The sequence below is a fragment of the Lagopus leucura genome, unplaced genomic scaffold, assembly GCF_019238085.1.
Source record: "Lagopus leucura isolate 7727_CA_CO unplaced genomic scaffold, USGS_WTPT01 Super-Scaffold_100033, whole genome shotgun sequence".
NCBI lineage: Eukaryota > Metazoa > Chordata > Aves > Galliformes > Phasianidae > Lagopus > Lagopus leucura.
The window spans coordinates 122,116-138,230 of record NW_024962282.1 but is presented as its reverse complement, the minus strand read 5'-3'; the positions used below and the strand labels follow the sequence as shown (position 1 = coordinate 138,230).

Genomic DNA, 16,115 nt, shown 5'->3' with positions numbered 1-16,115 from the left:
TCAGCTCCAAGTGATGGGCACTAACTGCATGGCTGATGCACAGCACTGTGACTGGGGAGTGAATAAGCAGCTGCTCAATGCCTTTTTCTTTTTTTGCCTGCACATGAAGGATTTTGGAGAAATTGTATAACATTACAGCTGGCTGCTCCTCGTCCCAGGTGACGTAGGCTTGTCCTTTATCAATGAGTTTAGCTGAGCACATGAATTTCATCATCATCTAGAACAAAAAATTAAGTAAACAGCAGACATTAAAAAGGAAAAATTGACACTATTTAATTTTCTTTGGAAAACAAAGGATGCACTATGGAATTGCCATGACTGAGACAAAACAACAAAAATAAATAGAGTGAAAGTATCATGGAGATGCTGCTGCCTTCATAACTCTACCTCCATAAAGAGCAAGGAACTAGTGGGAAAGAGTATGGATTTTCAAGATATAAAAAGAAAACACACACAAACAAAAAAAATATACAAGAACACAGCCAAGGTACCATACTTTTTTCACATCAATATCAAACTATAAATGTGGTTGACGTACAAATATTTGGAACATTTTGTGTGTGCTTGGCTTAGTTATAATCAAAGGTAGTTATGCCCAATTAATGCTAACAACACACAATCTCAGAGAAAAAGGAATTACCTAGCAGTTATAAGAATACATGAACTAAACATGTAATGAAAGAAAATTAAGAAAGCAGACTGACATGGATATGGAGAAGCATGGAAATTTTCAGCATACTATGTTTCATGGTTTAGGTTATCAGAAATGAAAGGTCTGAGACAAAAATATTGTCTCAGCAGCAACAATCTCCTCATACCATGAAGGGAGCAGATTAAGCGTTTCTTATCAGTTTTCTTCCCCACACACCAGATTTCTTTGGATATATGTGGCTTTGCCCCATCAGGAGCACATTGCTGTGTGGGACTAAGATACCAGATGGACACAAAACAGGAGTCAAAAATAACACCAATACTCCTATCTCTGAGTGAAATTATTACACCAATATTGCAAGCCTTGTGGTCCAATTTCTACCTCAATTTTCTAGGTGTTCTCATACCACAACTCACATGCAGCTCAGCCTAAGCAGGACCAAGTTCCTGTTACTTTAGTTCAATGCTTCATACAGCCACTTATTGTCTGGAGCTCTGCAGAAGGCACTGAGGATGAATCAGGTCTTTGGTTTGCAAGAAAGCCGCTCTCCTGATTTTACAGATAAAGCCATTCTGAAGCAGCAAGCTCAGCGAGTCCTGACTTGACAGAGTGTCAAAGGATGGGTAGGACAGAGGGAAGAAAATGAACGGGCATGTTATGTTCATGAAGCACAAGCACAGAGAGATCCCTGCTGGCAAGATGCTGTAATACATGGGCACCGTTGCAGATACATCACACACCTGATGTCACAAAGTTTCTTCCACACCTGTCTGAATGACAAAAACATTGCACATTTCCCTCATGAACAATTTGGCATCAACTTCTTTCAGCTAAAGACAGCTCTGCCTCACCCACACAGCACAGCTTACACAAGAACAGCTGTTTGGTGGGGTAAACGACTGAAGTCTCCTTCCATTAAGTTCAGAAAGGATAAAAATGCCAACGTATTTGAATTTATATTCTGCAGAAGCAAGGCTGATGAACCTACTTCTACAGTTCCTTCCACCATGTGGAAGAGGATAAGACCCAGCTGGTTTGCCATTCACGGAAGCCACCCATTTGTCCTACTACTTGACAGGCTATTATCCAACTTAGGCAACCCCATCAGGAAAATGCTGCAAACAAGTTGGTGGTGGGCTATCGTGAAGATACATGAAGATACGTACAATGTGTTTGGGGATGAACTAATTCTGACAAGCCAGCAAGTGGGTGAGAGGCATTGACTTCCAGACCATGAGAATGGCCAAGCAAAGACAGCAAGAGATGGTTAAAGTGAGCATCCAAGGAAGAACAACATATTTTACAGGACAATGATGGGATGAGGAGGTTCCACTTTGCTCCTTACAAAGGACATGTTTAAGAGAGTAATGGATGTTTCCAGCAGCCCAGGAAATGAATTCATTTGATACCTGGAATGAAGAAGAGCGTACGGATTTCTTTTTTTAAAAAAGAAACTTTATTACAAATCTGAAGGTTTAAGAAAATATCCCAAAACTGTCAAAGTAGTATGAAAAATGTTGTCATCCTATTCACAGTTACCAGTTTTCTCCAATAAACACAGCATACAAAAATTCATAGAAACCACTGCACTTCTTTTTGGTAACACAAATCAGACTCTTTAACTCCAAACCCCACACCAACAATTCAGAAGTTGCTGGCGGTCCAAAGAAAAGACTGAAATGTGCTTTTTGCTTTTTTTTTTTTCTTTTTTAAAACTTGAAGTTTGGATGACAAGTCCATATGCATACACAGATACTGTATTTGCCACATGTACGTGAAACTTGGGGCAAACAAAACATGGCCCAGCACAATACTTAAAAGCCTATAAAAACCTGAAGTGTTGGGTAACGTGTGTACAGTGGTACTGTTATTCTCTATGCTCTGGTTTCTAGTTCTCTTTACACCCCAAATCTGATGAAGACCAATTGTTTTCTCCTCCTATTTACTGAAACACCTGAAGCTGATGTGCTGCTCACGCAGACACAGAATGTTAGCTGCTCTGCATGCAGGAATGTGAAAAGGAAACGCAGTTTAAAGAGAAAGTAATTAAAAGCATGGTTCTTAGAAGACTCTGTACACTGAATTCACTGACTGCAAGTGATCTAACACCTTAACTCCTTGAAAAGCCAGGCTCACAAGGCATTTCTGATGTCCTTCTCAGAGGACTCATAAAACACACAAACAAGGAAAGAACCGTGATAGGTGTTGTCTTCCCAAAATGAAGTACAGATCGCTTTCAAAAAGCAAAAAGTTGGCAAGTATGCCAAGGATTAAACCAAACCTACATCATTAACTCCAGGTAACTGGCTGCTGTGGCTGGAAGCTGCAGCACACATCTTTGGAAAGCACATTCTCAATCCTTTGAAATGCATGGGGCCTGCATGTCAGGACTCAGCGCTGCAGTGCAAAAGAGGCTTCAGTATTAGACACAAAGATTCTGAAGGTGCAGGATGAAACATTTGTTACTATAGCTGTTCAAGGTACTGTTGTAAGAAGAAAAAACAACTCTTTGCTGTGTAATTTAACTCTATTTTCATCAGGTGCATGAAAACGCTCGGCCAAAAGACATCTGAGATTTCCCATTAGTTCATTTTTCTGCTGCCAGCAGCAACTTGGAAAATGCCAGCATCACGTCAGGAACAACTCAGTGTGTTTAATTCATTTTGCTGATTCAACGTAACTTGAAAAGCACAGGACCAAGAGTTATTCAAACAACACTATTTTGCACAGGAGCAACAAGAAGTGAACAGTCTTTCGTCACCAGAGCAAACAGGATGGAAGATGCAGAACCAAACTCCAAGTAATTTCCTTCACCATGCAGACCAGGTAATACCTTACTCAATCAGGGCTACATTTCTTAAAAGCCACCTGCTGGTAAGGAAGTTGCCCCATTCTTCCACATGTACTGAAAAACTGATTTCTGAAACACTGTAACAAACAGTCAAAAAAAATCTTCCTTCCAAAAAAGGAAAAGTATTTCATGTTCTCTTTTAGGTGGGGACCTTCAGGCTTGGGAAACGTTTTTCTAGATTTTCAGCAAGTGTTCCATCAGCCTCACGCAGGACTTCCAGGAAGCTCTCCACCTGGAAATACAATTGCAAGCACAAATGTACACAAAAGAATAAGAAGAAGCCCACTTGCATGGACCACAACTCTCATATTAGGTTTAAGAGTCTTTCTACTTCTGTATCTTCCTACCAACAGCAGCCAGCAGTAGCTATTATAAAGAAAAATGAACAAATGTTCCATTGCAAATGCCTTCCCTCCTCAGTTCCACAGCTTCAGTTGGCTGTTATTTTATTGTTTAAAAGTAGATAAAGAGAAGTTTCCTACATGAAAACAATACCAAACATTATGATTATTCTGTAAGAATATCCAGGGCAGATTCCCAGCAGGCAGACCTTTGCAGTCCTTCTTTCATTCCAGCACAGTTTGACCCTTTGCCTAGCTGGCGACCTAGGCAAAGCTCTGGCTGAAGAAAGCCATAAGATAGAGGATGAGACTGCCTGAAGTGGTGCATTACCTGTGCCTGAGCAATCCTGTCCAACCTCTGTTCTACACCTGATCCTCAAAGGACTTCCAAGAGCAGTATTTTTTAAGCTATCTTATATGCTTTACCATATACTCACTGATGTGAAATACAGGGGCAAGAGGTTCTGGAACGCACAGGAACACATCTGTTCATTTAGATGTCCCTGGTTTAGTCCTTCTAATGTATTTTCCTAGAAAATTAAATGAGAAGTGTAACTAGTATATCCTGAGTGGCTGTCAAAGAAAAACACACAGCTGTGTACACAGTGGCTTAAGGATGTACTTTATTCACAGAACAAGTGAAACAACCACAAGCAAGTACAACTTGAAGAGTTCTGAGAGTACCAAACATTAATACAATAAGGTGTGAAAACTCACACCTTACACAAGTCCCTTCTTCTGAATGAAGGCTCCTATAGTAAAGAAGTCTTGGCCCAAAGGCACACCCCTCAGAAAACACGTGTCTCTGCTATCTGACACACATTACAGACTTTCTGATCAGTTCTCTAATGAACTTCCAGAATGCCGTTTCACTTGCTCAGAAAAACGTCCCATTAAAACAGAATCATAGAATCACAGAATGGCCTGGGTTGAAAAGGACCACAATGCTCATCCAGTTCCAACCCCCTGCTATGTGCAGGGTCGCCAACCAGCAGACCAGGCTGCCCAGAGCCACATCCAGCCTGGCCTTGAATGCCTCCAGGGATGGGGCATCCACAGCCTCCTTGGCAACCTGTTCCAGTGCCTCAGCACCCTCTGTGTGAAAAACTTCCTCCTAAAATCTAACCTAAACCTCCCCTGTCTCAGTTTAAGACCATTCCCCCTTGTCCTATCTCTATCCACCCTTGCAAACAGCTGCTCCCCCTCCTGTTTATATGCTCCCTTCAAGTATTAGAAGGCCACAAAGAAGTCTCCCAGGAGCCTTCTCTATCTATCAGCAGAACTTAAATGATTCTTACCTTGGTCAGTTCTTGAAACATATTGGAAAGTAATTCACAACAAATATCCTTCAAAATTTTCAAATGAAAATCTTCCTCCTTTAGTTCAGCCTTTCCAGTTTCTTCTTGTTCAGATTCCTTTGAGTTATCAACAGATCTCTTCCCACAGCCCTCCATGTATTGTAAGATACGAATCAAGCTCCCAATCAGAGGCATATCTAATATAAGAGAACAAAAAAGGGAAAGTTTAACACTAATTTTTTTCCTAATTCTTTCAAGGAATTTCAATTCTGAGGCAGATGGGAAGATTTTACAGAAAGGCCATAGGAATGTGTATTCTGACATTGTTATGGCTTTTAATCAAACGTTGTTTCAAAAAAAAAAAACAAGTGGAACAACTTAAAATCCAAGTCATTCTTTACTGCAAGCTAACCTGGATCTATTAGCATTTTACAGTAATGGTAGGGAATAGAAGAAAGTGTTTCTCTACGGTAACCTAAAGCAAGCCTAATTATTTCTAGAGCCCTGTGAGCAATAGTGTACCAAACCCACTTCTGAGCTCCTGAGAACACTCTCTGTGTAGGTCTGTCTGCAGAAGTAGCAGGGATGGTGAGGACTGGAGCCCTCTGCGCCATTCTCTTATGTCTTTCATCTCTCTGCTGTACCAAACTACAAGCAAACCTAATGACAGCCAGACCTCACTTAGCACCTTTAGAAGGGAAAGAAAGAAGCTTGTATGTTAAATTTGCACCATGATAATCCCATTTGATAAACAAAACTGGCAAAACCTCTTTCTGCTACAGGTGATGCTGACTCACATTCCCTAAGAAGCCTTTTAATTCTAAAGACTTCTCGATGGACTGAAAAGTTACAAGTGATTAAATGGATTCAAGTACAGAATTTCCCCCTCTTGAGAAAAAAGACTAGCAAGACCTCTTATTTTAGCAAAGACAAATTCTGCAATTCTCATGCACTTGGCCAGTGGAGAAGGCTGAAGAGAATGTACAGGATTCTAATGCCCCAACTGTTCAGAGGTATCCAGGACCTGAATTTTGAGCTACCTGTGAATTTCAGATTTGCCACTGAGAAGCCTTACTGTATTCAAACATGCATCTGAGTTACGCGTTCTGAACTGACCTATTACTAAACAGCAATTAATTAACCATCTTTCACTCCATCGGGTCAACTGTAACAGCATTAAAATAGCAAAAGGAACAACAACAAAAACGCATGACTTGCTTTTCCTCATCTTGATGTATTCCTGTTCTGTCTGTGAAGCAAATATGGCAGACAGCACGGACAGAACAGAGGCCAATACAGTCTTCTGCTCCTGCACAATGATTGGCGGATCATCCGGCTGGCAGAGCTCGTGGCAAATGAGGTCATAAAGTAAAGTCCAGGTCTCTTTTCCTCCATCAGGAGCCTGCACTTGAAAAAGAAACAAAGAGAACCCATCAGATTTAATCTGGGCACGCTGTTTTTCTTCTCACTCAACATCTGATGAGCTGGAAGTTACTTGCATTCTTAGTCCCATGATATGCAGCAATTCAAGTGTCTTACCAATAGCCTGTATGCCCTCATCCACTGTAGTGAGGAGCTGCAAGATATGCATATAAACATCAAGTCCTTCTGGGCTATCTGAGCTACATAGAACAAAAGAAGAAACAAAGCCAGATTAGATTACCAAGCTAACACACAGGGTTACAAATCCAGACAGAACTCTCACATACCGGACTTGTTTGGCTGCTTCAAGTATACAAGGCACAATTTTAAAGTCTGGAAGCTCTTCAGGGGAGTCATCTGTAGATGGTCCCACAGGCTGACAAGTGCCACTTTTAATCCAGTTTAACATCACCTCCTCATCCAGATCAAAGAGTTTGTCCACCACTTCGCCCACTTTTACCAGCAATTCAACTGCACAAAAAAGAAGAAACCAAAAATCAAGCAAATAAAGAGCAGAAATTAGTTCACAAAATGCTAACACACAAAAGTATCCAAATAAATTAAGTGCAGAAATACATCTGTTTCATTCATTATCTCCTAAGGGTTGCTATGCTCATGTGCTTTTTGTGGCACAAATGAGGTGAAAAGCTTGATAGATAGGGACTGCTGGAAAGCCCACTGATACATTATACCCCATCATGCCATTTATAAAGTAGGATCTTTTTTTGGTAAAGGGACTTCAGGTTTCTGAGAAGTCAAAACCTCTGATTCTGACATAAAACATGACAAAATTTGTCCCTAAAAATGTATTTTTTGCCTGCTCACCTCCATTTTACTCGAGTAGATCTGGGATTCCAGTGGGAACAAGCATGACTTCTGAGTCATCAAAAACAAACAAAAAAACAACATGAAGTTGGCATTTTTCAAATTCTAAAAGCTAAATTAGCTGGAGTCCTGTACATGCACAAGAAGGCTGCAGGGTGACCTCATTGCAGCCTTCCAGTACCTAAAGGGAGCCTACAAATAGGAGGGGAATCAACTCTTTGAAAGGGTTGATAACTGCAGGACAAGGGGAAATGGTTTTAAGTTGAGGGAGGGAAGATTTAGGTTGGATGTCAGGGTGAAATTCTTTACAGAGAGAGTGGTGAAGTGCTGGAACAGGCTGCCCACAGAGGTTGTGGATGCCCCGTCCCTGGAAATGTTCAAGGTCAGGTTGGATGGGGCCCTGGGCAGCCTGGTCTAGCATTAAATGGGGAGGTTGGTGGCCCTGTGTGTGGCAGGGGGGTTGGAGATTCACAATCCTTGAGGTCCCTTCCAACCCTGGCCATTCTGTGATTCAGTTTATATATGTGTAATTATAAATCCTGCAAAGGAGGGACAGATTTATGTTGGTGTCTTTCGAATTCAGGAGGCTTCCTTTAAAGATGAAGATATCTCGTACTCCCAAATGAAAACATGTGGCTTTGTAATTGCATAGTGCAGTTCTTATCTTTTCTGCAAAACATGAATGCAAAACATTCATTCTCAGTGGCAACTCACCATTTGTAGAGCTTGACATGATAAAGCAAACACAGTCATACACTGAAGGGCTGTCTCGGATCCTCTCAACCCAAACGTTGGCCACCTCAGGTTGGGAGAGGCAAGTCAGCAACAGCCTAGGCAGAAATTGCCCACAGATTGTAACAGATCAGAAGCCAGATCACTGATCTTAGCTGTACAAGTGTAAATCCAACATAACAAGCATGAAGTGACAGAAGACAGGAACCGAGCCACAGAAAATCAATTCCAGAATAAAGTGGAAATGACAAAAGGATAGGATGGGAAGACATTAAAATTATGAGCCCGCTTGCCAATCTTTTTCCCAGGACCTCAGAACAGAGCAGAATTACACTAAGGATATGTTAATTTCTGAGATGTCCTACCTGCTTGTTTCCAGGAGAGTTGGAGAGTCTGAATCACACAAACGTTGCAGTAACACCTGGCTTTAAGTAGAAAATCCAAGATAAAAATATTAAGAAAAAAAACTTCTAATGCCTTTTTAAAAACATACATTCCAAACTTAATTTCATAGCTGCAGCAGTGCACTATGATTAAAACTAGCTCTTCCTTACAATGCATGCATCACCGGTGCTTCAAGATTGCCAGGCTCAGAGATTGAAAATGCAAGAGTTGGACAAGTGGCTATAAAACATTACATCAATAACATCAAGTGAGCATTCATTTCATCTTCACTGAACACTTTCCAACCGCTAAGGGTTTGCCAAAGATGTGTGAACAAAGGCAGTGCAAGGAAATTTAGTTCCTTTTGTAGTATACAATGTGAGAGCTCATAAAAGCAGTACTTAGCTTGTATAAAGTACACACACACCTACCCGAGATTCTCATCTTTACTAATGGACATGCATATGTCTTGGAAACAGGCCATATTGCCCAGTATTCCCACACAGATCTCCTGAAAAATCAATGCACAGTACAGTGAAATATCTGCAACACAGTTCACAATTTTATTTCCACAGCCATAAGACATAAGAAAGGTTCAAAGCTGCTTTCCAGTTTGGTTTTCAAATACTTCTGACTTAGCAATGTCTAGATAGGTACAGATTTCCTAAGGGACGTTGTTAGGCTAGACTGAAGTACACAACAAGTACTGTTCAGATATTTAGCACAGTTCAGGCACTTCATAAAAGCAAATATACCTTGAAATAGAAGTTCGCTTGCAAGGCACATATACATTGTTTGGAAGTTAGACTAGCATTGCTATTATCAAAGCAATAACAGAGCCCTAGGGACAACAATATACTCTTATTTCCCCCTCTACAGATGAGCCATATAATAGGTTTGATACCATTAGTAATGATGTGTATCAGCTTCATCATCACTAAAATAGCTGCTAACTGGACCATATTGAAGACACTGTGCTAAAAAGCATCCTAAAATTAAATTGTGTTTTCTCCTCGTTCTTCAAAAGCGCAGTGGGAGGTGGGAGCTGTTTAGGAATGCTGGCACAGAGGTGTCTGCTGTTACTATTAGTACAGGCCAGTTTTTGACAGCCCATACTTACAGTCAGACGAGGACATTTGGATTTGGCAAAAACTCCCATGAATATATCGGGGGCATTGAACTCCTGAAGAAACAAAGCAACGTCCTGCAGAGAAAAAGAAGGACAGAGCAAATGAACCTACCCATTTTACAATTTCAGAACACAAATCGAACCTTTTCTCACAGATCAATGACTGCATCAATGACTCGCTACAAAAAATGAGGCATTTATCTCATTGTGTGAATAAGCCCTGCTGCTGCCAGCTGAGCCAAGGCACAATGCGAGGGACGCCTGGAGGGCAGCTCAGGCAGATCACAGTAGGGGGCCAGAAGCCAGGACTGACAGAAGGCTTTTCCATATTGCTGCTGGGCTCAGAAGCACACAAAGCATTTGTTCTATCTGAAGAGAGCACTGAGTCTCCTCACAGAATCACAGAATGGCCAGGGTTGGAAGGGACCTCAAGGATCATGAATCTCCAACCCCCCTGCCACACACAGGGCCACCAACCTTTACATTCAATACTAGACCAGGCTGCCCAGGGCCCCATCCAATCTGGCCTCAAACACCTCCAGGGACGGGGCATCCACAACCTCTGTGGGCAGCCTGTTCCAGCACCTCACCACTCTCTCTGTAAAGAACTTCCCCCTAACATCCAACCTTAATCTTCCCTCCCTCAACTTAAAACCATTTCCCCTTGTTCTGCAGTTTTCTACCCTTTCAAAGAGTTGATTCCCCTCCTGTTTGTACAGTACCATGGAAGAACATTTTGCAAGATACTAAAATGCTAGGGATTAATCTTAGTGACTCTGAATTATTCAATGCAGAAAACATACAAGAAGTTGCAGTAAATTTTAGACAAACAGTCCCAACTGCGCCAGACCCTGGAAGGAGAGTTTACATAATCTGGTTCTTGGGAAGGAGAATCAGCACAGGTCTCCCCTCTGTTCCTTCCCATCTCCTATTACACTTCATCCACTTCTACAATTGGAGTATCTTTGATTTGGCATACACTAAAGCCCTGAAAAGCATTTGTGTCTCCACAGCTTAAGGCAATGAGGCAATGAGACAGGTCAGACGGGCAGAAATCTTAACACACAAGAAAAGAAACGGCATCGCCTCCTGGATTATAAGCACTATTTATTTTCCTGCCCTACAGTATTCTCAGTAAACTTTTTATTGTTATACCATTCCTGTCTCTGATTTTATATCTTTCATCCTCAAAATATTTTTTTCCTACTTGCTGCATTAACAATAATAAACCACCATGTTCTCTTTTTTATCTCATAGCATACTTGTCATTCACAACTATGAAATATGCAAGAACATTCGAAAGTTCACAGCATGCATCATTCTGACACGGGTTCTGAATTCCTACCAACAAAGGTGTTGCGTTGTTTCCTCGGTGCCGGGCACCTCACCTGCTCTGCTGGGAGACACCGAGGACGCTGCCAGCCGAAGCAGAGGGGCGGAACCGCCTGAAACACCTTCAGCCCGCACCTCCACTCAACTCTTTCCCACAAGACTTCAGACGGATAAAACTAAGGGCAGCGGTAACACGGCAGAAGTGCGACCGCACCGCCCAGCTCCTACCTCATCCATGGACATGTCCCACACCTTGCAGATGTCGTTCTCCATCTCCTCATCCAGCTCCGTCTGGATCCCCTCGGGGTTCCCGCTGGGCTCGGATTTCTCGGGGCTGATGAGCTGGAAGGGGGGCGGGGGATTAAAGGCCACGAGAAGGACGAAGAACCGCCAGAAGCCCAAGGAGCGGCGTGTCCCGCCCTCGCAGCGGGCTGACGGCTCCCGGTCACGGCAGCGGGCCCGCTCACGGCCCTCACGCGCTGCCCACTCCGGAGCCGCGCGCCTCAACCCTCGCCCCGCCCCACGCTCCGCACCTCGATGAGGCGCGTGAGGATGCTGAAGAGCCAATGCTTGCTGTACACCGTGCTGCCCACCGCGTCGCCCTCCTCCTCCGCCTCGCTGGAGGGCGGCGATGGGTTGCGATCCATGGCGCCAGGCCCCGCCGCCTCACCGGCACCAACGAGACGGCGGCCAGAGCGGCGCCTGCGCTCACGGCGCCCCACGGCGCCCCCACAGCGCCACCTGCCGGCCGGGGCTCCGAGTCCACCTCGCCTCCCTCCCGTCCCCGGAGAAGACGCTCGAACGCAAGATAAAGCAGATGACAGCGAGTCCTGGAAACGCAGCAGCTTCTTTATTGGTCTGCACAAGGGAGGGGGAACAGGGGAACGGAGCAAGTTCAGTATTTCTTGGGAAGGCCTGCGGGCCTGTAGCGGTTGGGATCACCGCCTCTTCTGCCCCATTCGTTGGCCTCTTGGTCGAGCCGGGTGTCCTCCGCGCCTCTGCCGCTTATACCGCTCTGCCAGAGCTCCCGGGCATCGCTGCAAGGACAGCACGCCTGAACCGCCGGCACCCCGCCGGCACCCTGCTGCCAGCCACGGTCCTGCCCCGTGCCGGCTCCCTCCCTCCTGGAACAACATTCCCTCCATTCCCCTTCTGGATGCAGAGCTTTGTGTGTACCGAGAAGGATTTCGCTCCGACTGGGGCGCCTGGATCCCTACTTACTCCCTGTTAACGAGATGGATGCCGTTACCTGATCGCTTTGGCTGCCCAAGCACCACCGGGTCCTCGCCGGGCAGCATCGTAATTGCCACGAGCGTGGAAATACTTGTCAGCACCAATGTAGTTTGCGTCACGCATGTCCCGGTATGCTCTCCACATATCCTGTGTGCCTGGAGGACAGAACGAGGTGACATCAACTTTGATGTCCCGTTCCAGCAGCAGCCAAGCAACCGTTTCAGCCAGAAGCCCGTGGCTGCTGCTGGGCCAGAAAGCCCCACGTGTCCCCAGGGATCCCCATGTGTCCCAGGGACTCCACAGAAAAACCTCTCTAATCAACCTCTACTAAAGGAGGGAAGGTTAGCAAAGCAGAAGAAAAGGGACTCCTTGCAGAGAATTTCATGAAGACATGGAGGAGGCTTTGCTTGGCTCTGATGCTTCAAGGGCTGGAGGAGTTCTGTCTCAAAGCAAGCTGGCAGTGACAGTTTAGATTTGTAGTGTGCATTAGAGAAGGGACCAGCTTTATTCTGAGACTTTAGCAGTAGAGGGTTTGTGCACCCACTTGGTCCACAAAAAGCGCTCCATGAGCACGTGCCTATTCCTGCAATCCTTTTTCGGATGCAGGGGTGTCCCTGAGCTTGAGCCCAGGCCTGCCATATTCTTTGTGCTGTGCTTGGAAAGACCCAAGGAACACAGAGGCACTTGTCCAAATGGGCCTTCCAGTGGGAGATGCCAACTGAAAGGGCCTGTGGAGGCTGATCAAGGTCCTCTCCCAAAAGCAGAGACCAACAGGGTCCCTTATGTGGAGCTACAGACCTCCTTGACTGGAGGACTGCACATAGCCTGTGCTCAGGGATTGGGTCCTGAGAGGAAGACCAGTGGTGATGGAACAACTTACCTCCAGCTGCATCCTTCATAAACTTGAAACCCCTGGAGAATGGGTTGTCAGCACTTGCATATAGAACAATGGAGAGCAACACGAAGAAGATACAGAGCCTCATGGTTCCCTGCCCAAACCTGACACAGAGCTGTAAGAAATTAAGAGAGATTAGCAGTTCTAGAGCACCTCTTAGAGATTTCATTCATCACATCCAAAGCTGTGCCCAGGCAGCTGCAGGAGCATTCACGCAGCCACCCCAGAGCCTGCCTAAGAGCTCAGCATAGGACTCGTCAACAAAGGCAGACACACAGGAGAAATCTGCATTTTAGCATTCCCTGCTGCTTCTTCCATGAGAGCAGAGAAGTCCCACATGCTAAAACATCAGTCCTGTTCCCAAATACCAAAAACAGTGCATGCATCACATAAATTCAGAGTATCACTCACCACTGCAGAAAGGCAAAGCCAGGAGGCCAGGTGAAGTGAAGCCCGTTTTGTCTGCTTTCAGAAAGGGTATTTATAAGGGATTTAAAGCCCAGAAAAGAGGAAATTGAAAAGGATACCCAGGGCTGGGAATTTCCCAGTACCAGCCCACTTTCAACACAGAATTGCCCTTGTCCTGTCTAAAAGTTCATGAATCTGTTACACAATTTTTTGTAAAGTGTACAGTACTTTGTTTTCACAGGAAATTTGCTCTTCATAGCAAGCAGATTGAGAAACTTCCACAAAGACTGAAGTGTTTGAAATGTTGTGGCTGACTTCAGTTTTTTGGCTCTTATGCTAGAGTGAGCTCAGAGGAGAAGCTGCCTGATTATCTGCCTTCATCTTGAAGTACAAGATTGGGTCTGTGCCTTTGCACGAGCATACAGGCTTGGTTTGTATGGCCAGGTTTTGGTATTAGGGGGCTATAGGGATGGCTTCTGTGAGTAGCTGCCGCATGTCAGATTAAAGCCAACTCCAGCTGCTCCAAACGGAACTTGCTGCTGGGCAGAGCTGAACCATGAGTGACACTGAGCATGCCTCTGGGAGAGCAGACTGAAGGAAGGGAAAAAAAGCTGCACAAAATCAACTGGGAGAGGAGAGTGAGAAATGTGAGAGAAGCAGCCCTGCAGCCACCAGAGTCAGGGCAGGAGGAGGACAGAAGGTGCAGGACAGATCAGAAATTCCCTGCAGCCCAGGAGAGGCCTGCAGTAGAGCAGGCTGTCCTCCTGCAGCCCATGGAGAGACCCTGCAGGAGCAGCAGTGTGTGGAAAGGAGCCCACGGTGGGACAGGAGGGCTGGGGTAACTGCTCCCTTAGGGGACCCACACCCCATGGTACTGAGCCATTTTGGAGCAGTGCTTGAAGAGCTGCAGCCCGTGGGAGGCCCACGCAGGATCAGTTTGGGAAGGATGGCATCCTGTGGGAGGGACCCCATGTTGGAGCAGGGGCAAAGAGCAACCACGGAGGAGCAGCAGAGACAAAGCGTTACGGATCGTCCACAGCCCCTGCTCCCCTGTGCAGCTCAAAGGGAGTAGGGTAGAAGAGGGTTGGAGGCAGGTAGGAAGGCGATTTTAATTTGCTTTTTAGTTCTCACTGCTCTAGTTTGCTAGCAATAGGCAATAAATTACATTAATCTCCCTTGCACTGAGTCTGTTCTCCCCGTGACAGTGGCCGAGTGAGCTCCCTGTCCTTTCTTCAATCCAGGAGCTTTTTTCATAGTTTCTTCTGTCTTTCTGAGGATGCAGAACAAGGGAGCAGCACGGTGGACCTTAGCTAGCCAATGCATGAAACCGCAACAGGGAATGGTCACTGGCATTACCAGAAATGCTGCAGGAACTGCTAGGTGTTGGGGTGACAAGATGGATCCGAGATGACAGAACATAACTCCACTGCATGCTCCTATATCCTTCTTGGCAGCACTTTAAAACAGTGCATTCTCATGCTGCTACAGAGAAAGCTCATTCTTCCTTTGCTTGCTCCCACAGACTCCTCTTAAGGAGCATGAGCCATCCTACTTCCACAGTGGCTCAGTGGAGTCCCAGCAGGCTAGGAAGGAGAGTAATGCAGAAACAAATGTTTTAGTGAAGGGGAAATTCAAAACCATATAGCCAAACCTCTGCTCAGCTGTAAGATTAGCACATTAACCATCAAGCCCTGTTGGTGTGGTTCACACCTTGAGCACCCAATATCCTCCATTTGTGTTTGCACCAGGTCAAAAAGTGCTTGACGCCTGCTTCCCTTGTTCAACAACCAACACGATTCCTCTGCAGAAGGCTCTGGACAGAACATGCAGAATGCCTCCCTTTGCACAGTCTCATATGTGATTTAACAACTACAGAGTTCCTTTAAATGTTGTGCAGAACAAGTATGTGTAGCTGTCCCATTCACCATTCTGTCACTTAGTAAGTGGCTGAAGTGCTGGAGCATGAGGTAAAAGAGGTGCAGTAACAAACAGGGCTAATAAAATACCAGCAACTATCTTCTTTTCCTTGGACATCTCTGACTCCAAACAAAAACTTAAAGGAGTGAGAGACACTTTGCAGAGACAGGCCTGGAGCAGAAGGACATAAGCTCTGAATAGAACAACTTGAGATGAGGAGAATCTATATCCTAATGCAGAAAGGAAAACTTTGCAAAAGCCATGAGGCAGACTTGCCTGTGCCATCCATGAACCTCATACCTAACATACACCTTAGCTACTGTAGGGACTGCAGTGCTGTTTTATTACAATTCTGTTTAAATCCTACAGATGACTTAAATACCTTTCAGCACCTATCAGCCTAAATTCCTTGTCTGCTGGCTGCAAGCTGCCCCATCTGTCTCCTCTTCAGTTTTAATTTAAATCAAGTCCCTGCTGGAAAATGATTCCTTTGAACTTGGATAGAACTCAGCAGAACATAAGTCACTGTGTCCAGGGACCTGGAAGGCGCCCACAGTACTGACCTAAGGAACTTTCTGGAGCACAGAAGGCATTTCTGAGTTTTCAGACCCGGTCTGATATTTCACATTCTCATCAAACCACTGTTTTCTGAAAGTGGCAAAAACATGAGGATAACTGCAACAAGATACGAACTGG

General features: G+C 44.9%; 2 protein-coding genes across 3 annotated transcripts; both read right to left on the bottom strand.

Annotated features, from left to right (window-relative positions):
• Positions 1-2,089: 2,089 nt before the first annotated feature.
• SAAL1 (serum amyloid A like 1) lies at positions 2,090-11,641 on the bottom strand. 2 transcript variants are annotated; one of them, XM_042882123.1, is made up of 12 exons: positions 11,500-11,641; positions 11,195-11,308; positions 9,626-9,709; positions 8,937-9,016; positions 8,487-8,546; positions 8,104-8,219; positions 6,852-7,035; positions 6,682-6,764; positions 6,361-6,549; positions 5,143-5,339; positions 4,282-4,374; positions 2,090-3,735 (listed from the first exon to the last, which is right to left on the bottom strand). In XM_042882123.1, exons 1-12 carry the CDS (start codon positions 11,611-11,613, stop codon positions 3,643-3,645), a joined length of 1,407 nt encoding a protein of 468 aa, XP_042738057.1. In that variant the 5' UTR covers positions 11,614-11,641; the 3' UTR covers positions 2,090-3,642. The 2 variants fall into 2 exon arrangements, with proteins under 2 accessions (XP_042738057.1, XP_042738058.1); XM_042882124.1 differs by having other exon boundaries at positions 11,219-11,308.
• Positions 11,642-11,794: 153 nt separating this feature from the next.
• LOC122185934 (serum amyloid A protein-like) lies at positions 11,795-13,629 on the bottom strand. The gene is made up of 4 exons (XM_042882158.1): positions 13,506-13,629; positions 13,080-13,209; positions 12,216-12,354; positions 11,795-12,003 (listed from the first exon to the last, which is right to left on the bottom strand). Exons 2-4 carry the CDS (start codon positions 13,180-13,182, stop codon positions 11,862-11,864), a joined length of 384 nt encoding a protein of 127 aa, XP_042738092.1. The 5' UTR covers positions 13,183-13,209; positions 13,506-13,629; the 3' UTR covers positions 11,795-11,861.
• Between the last annotated feature and the right edge of the window lie 2,486 nt (positions 13,630-16,115).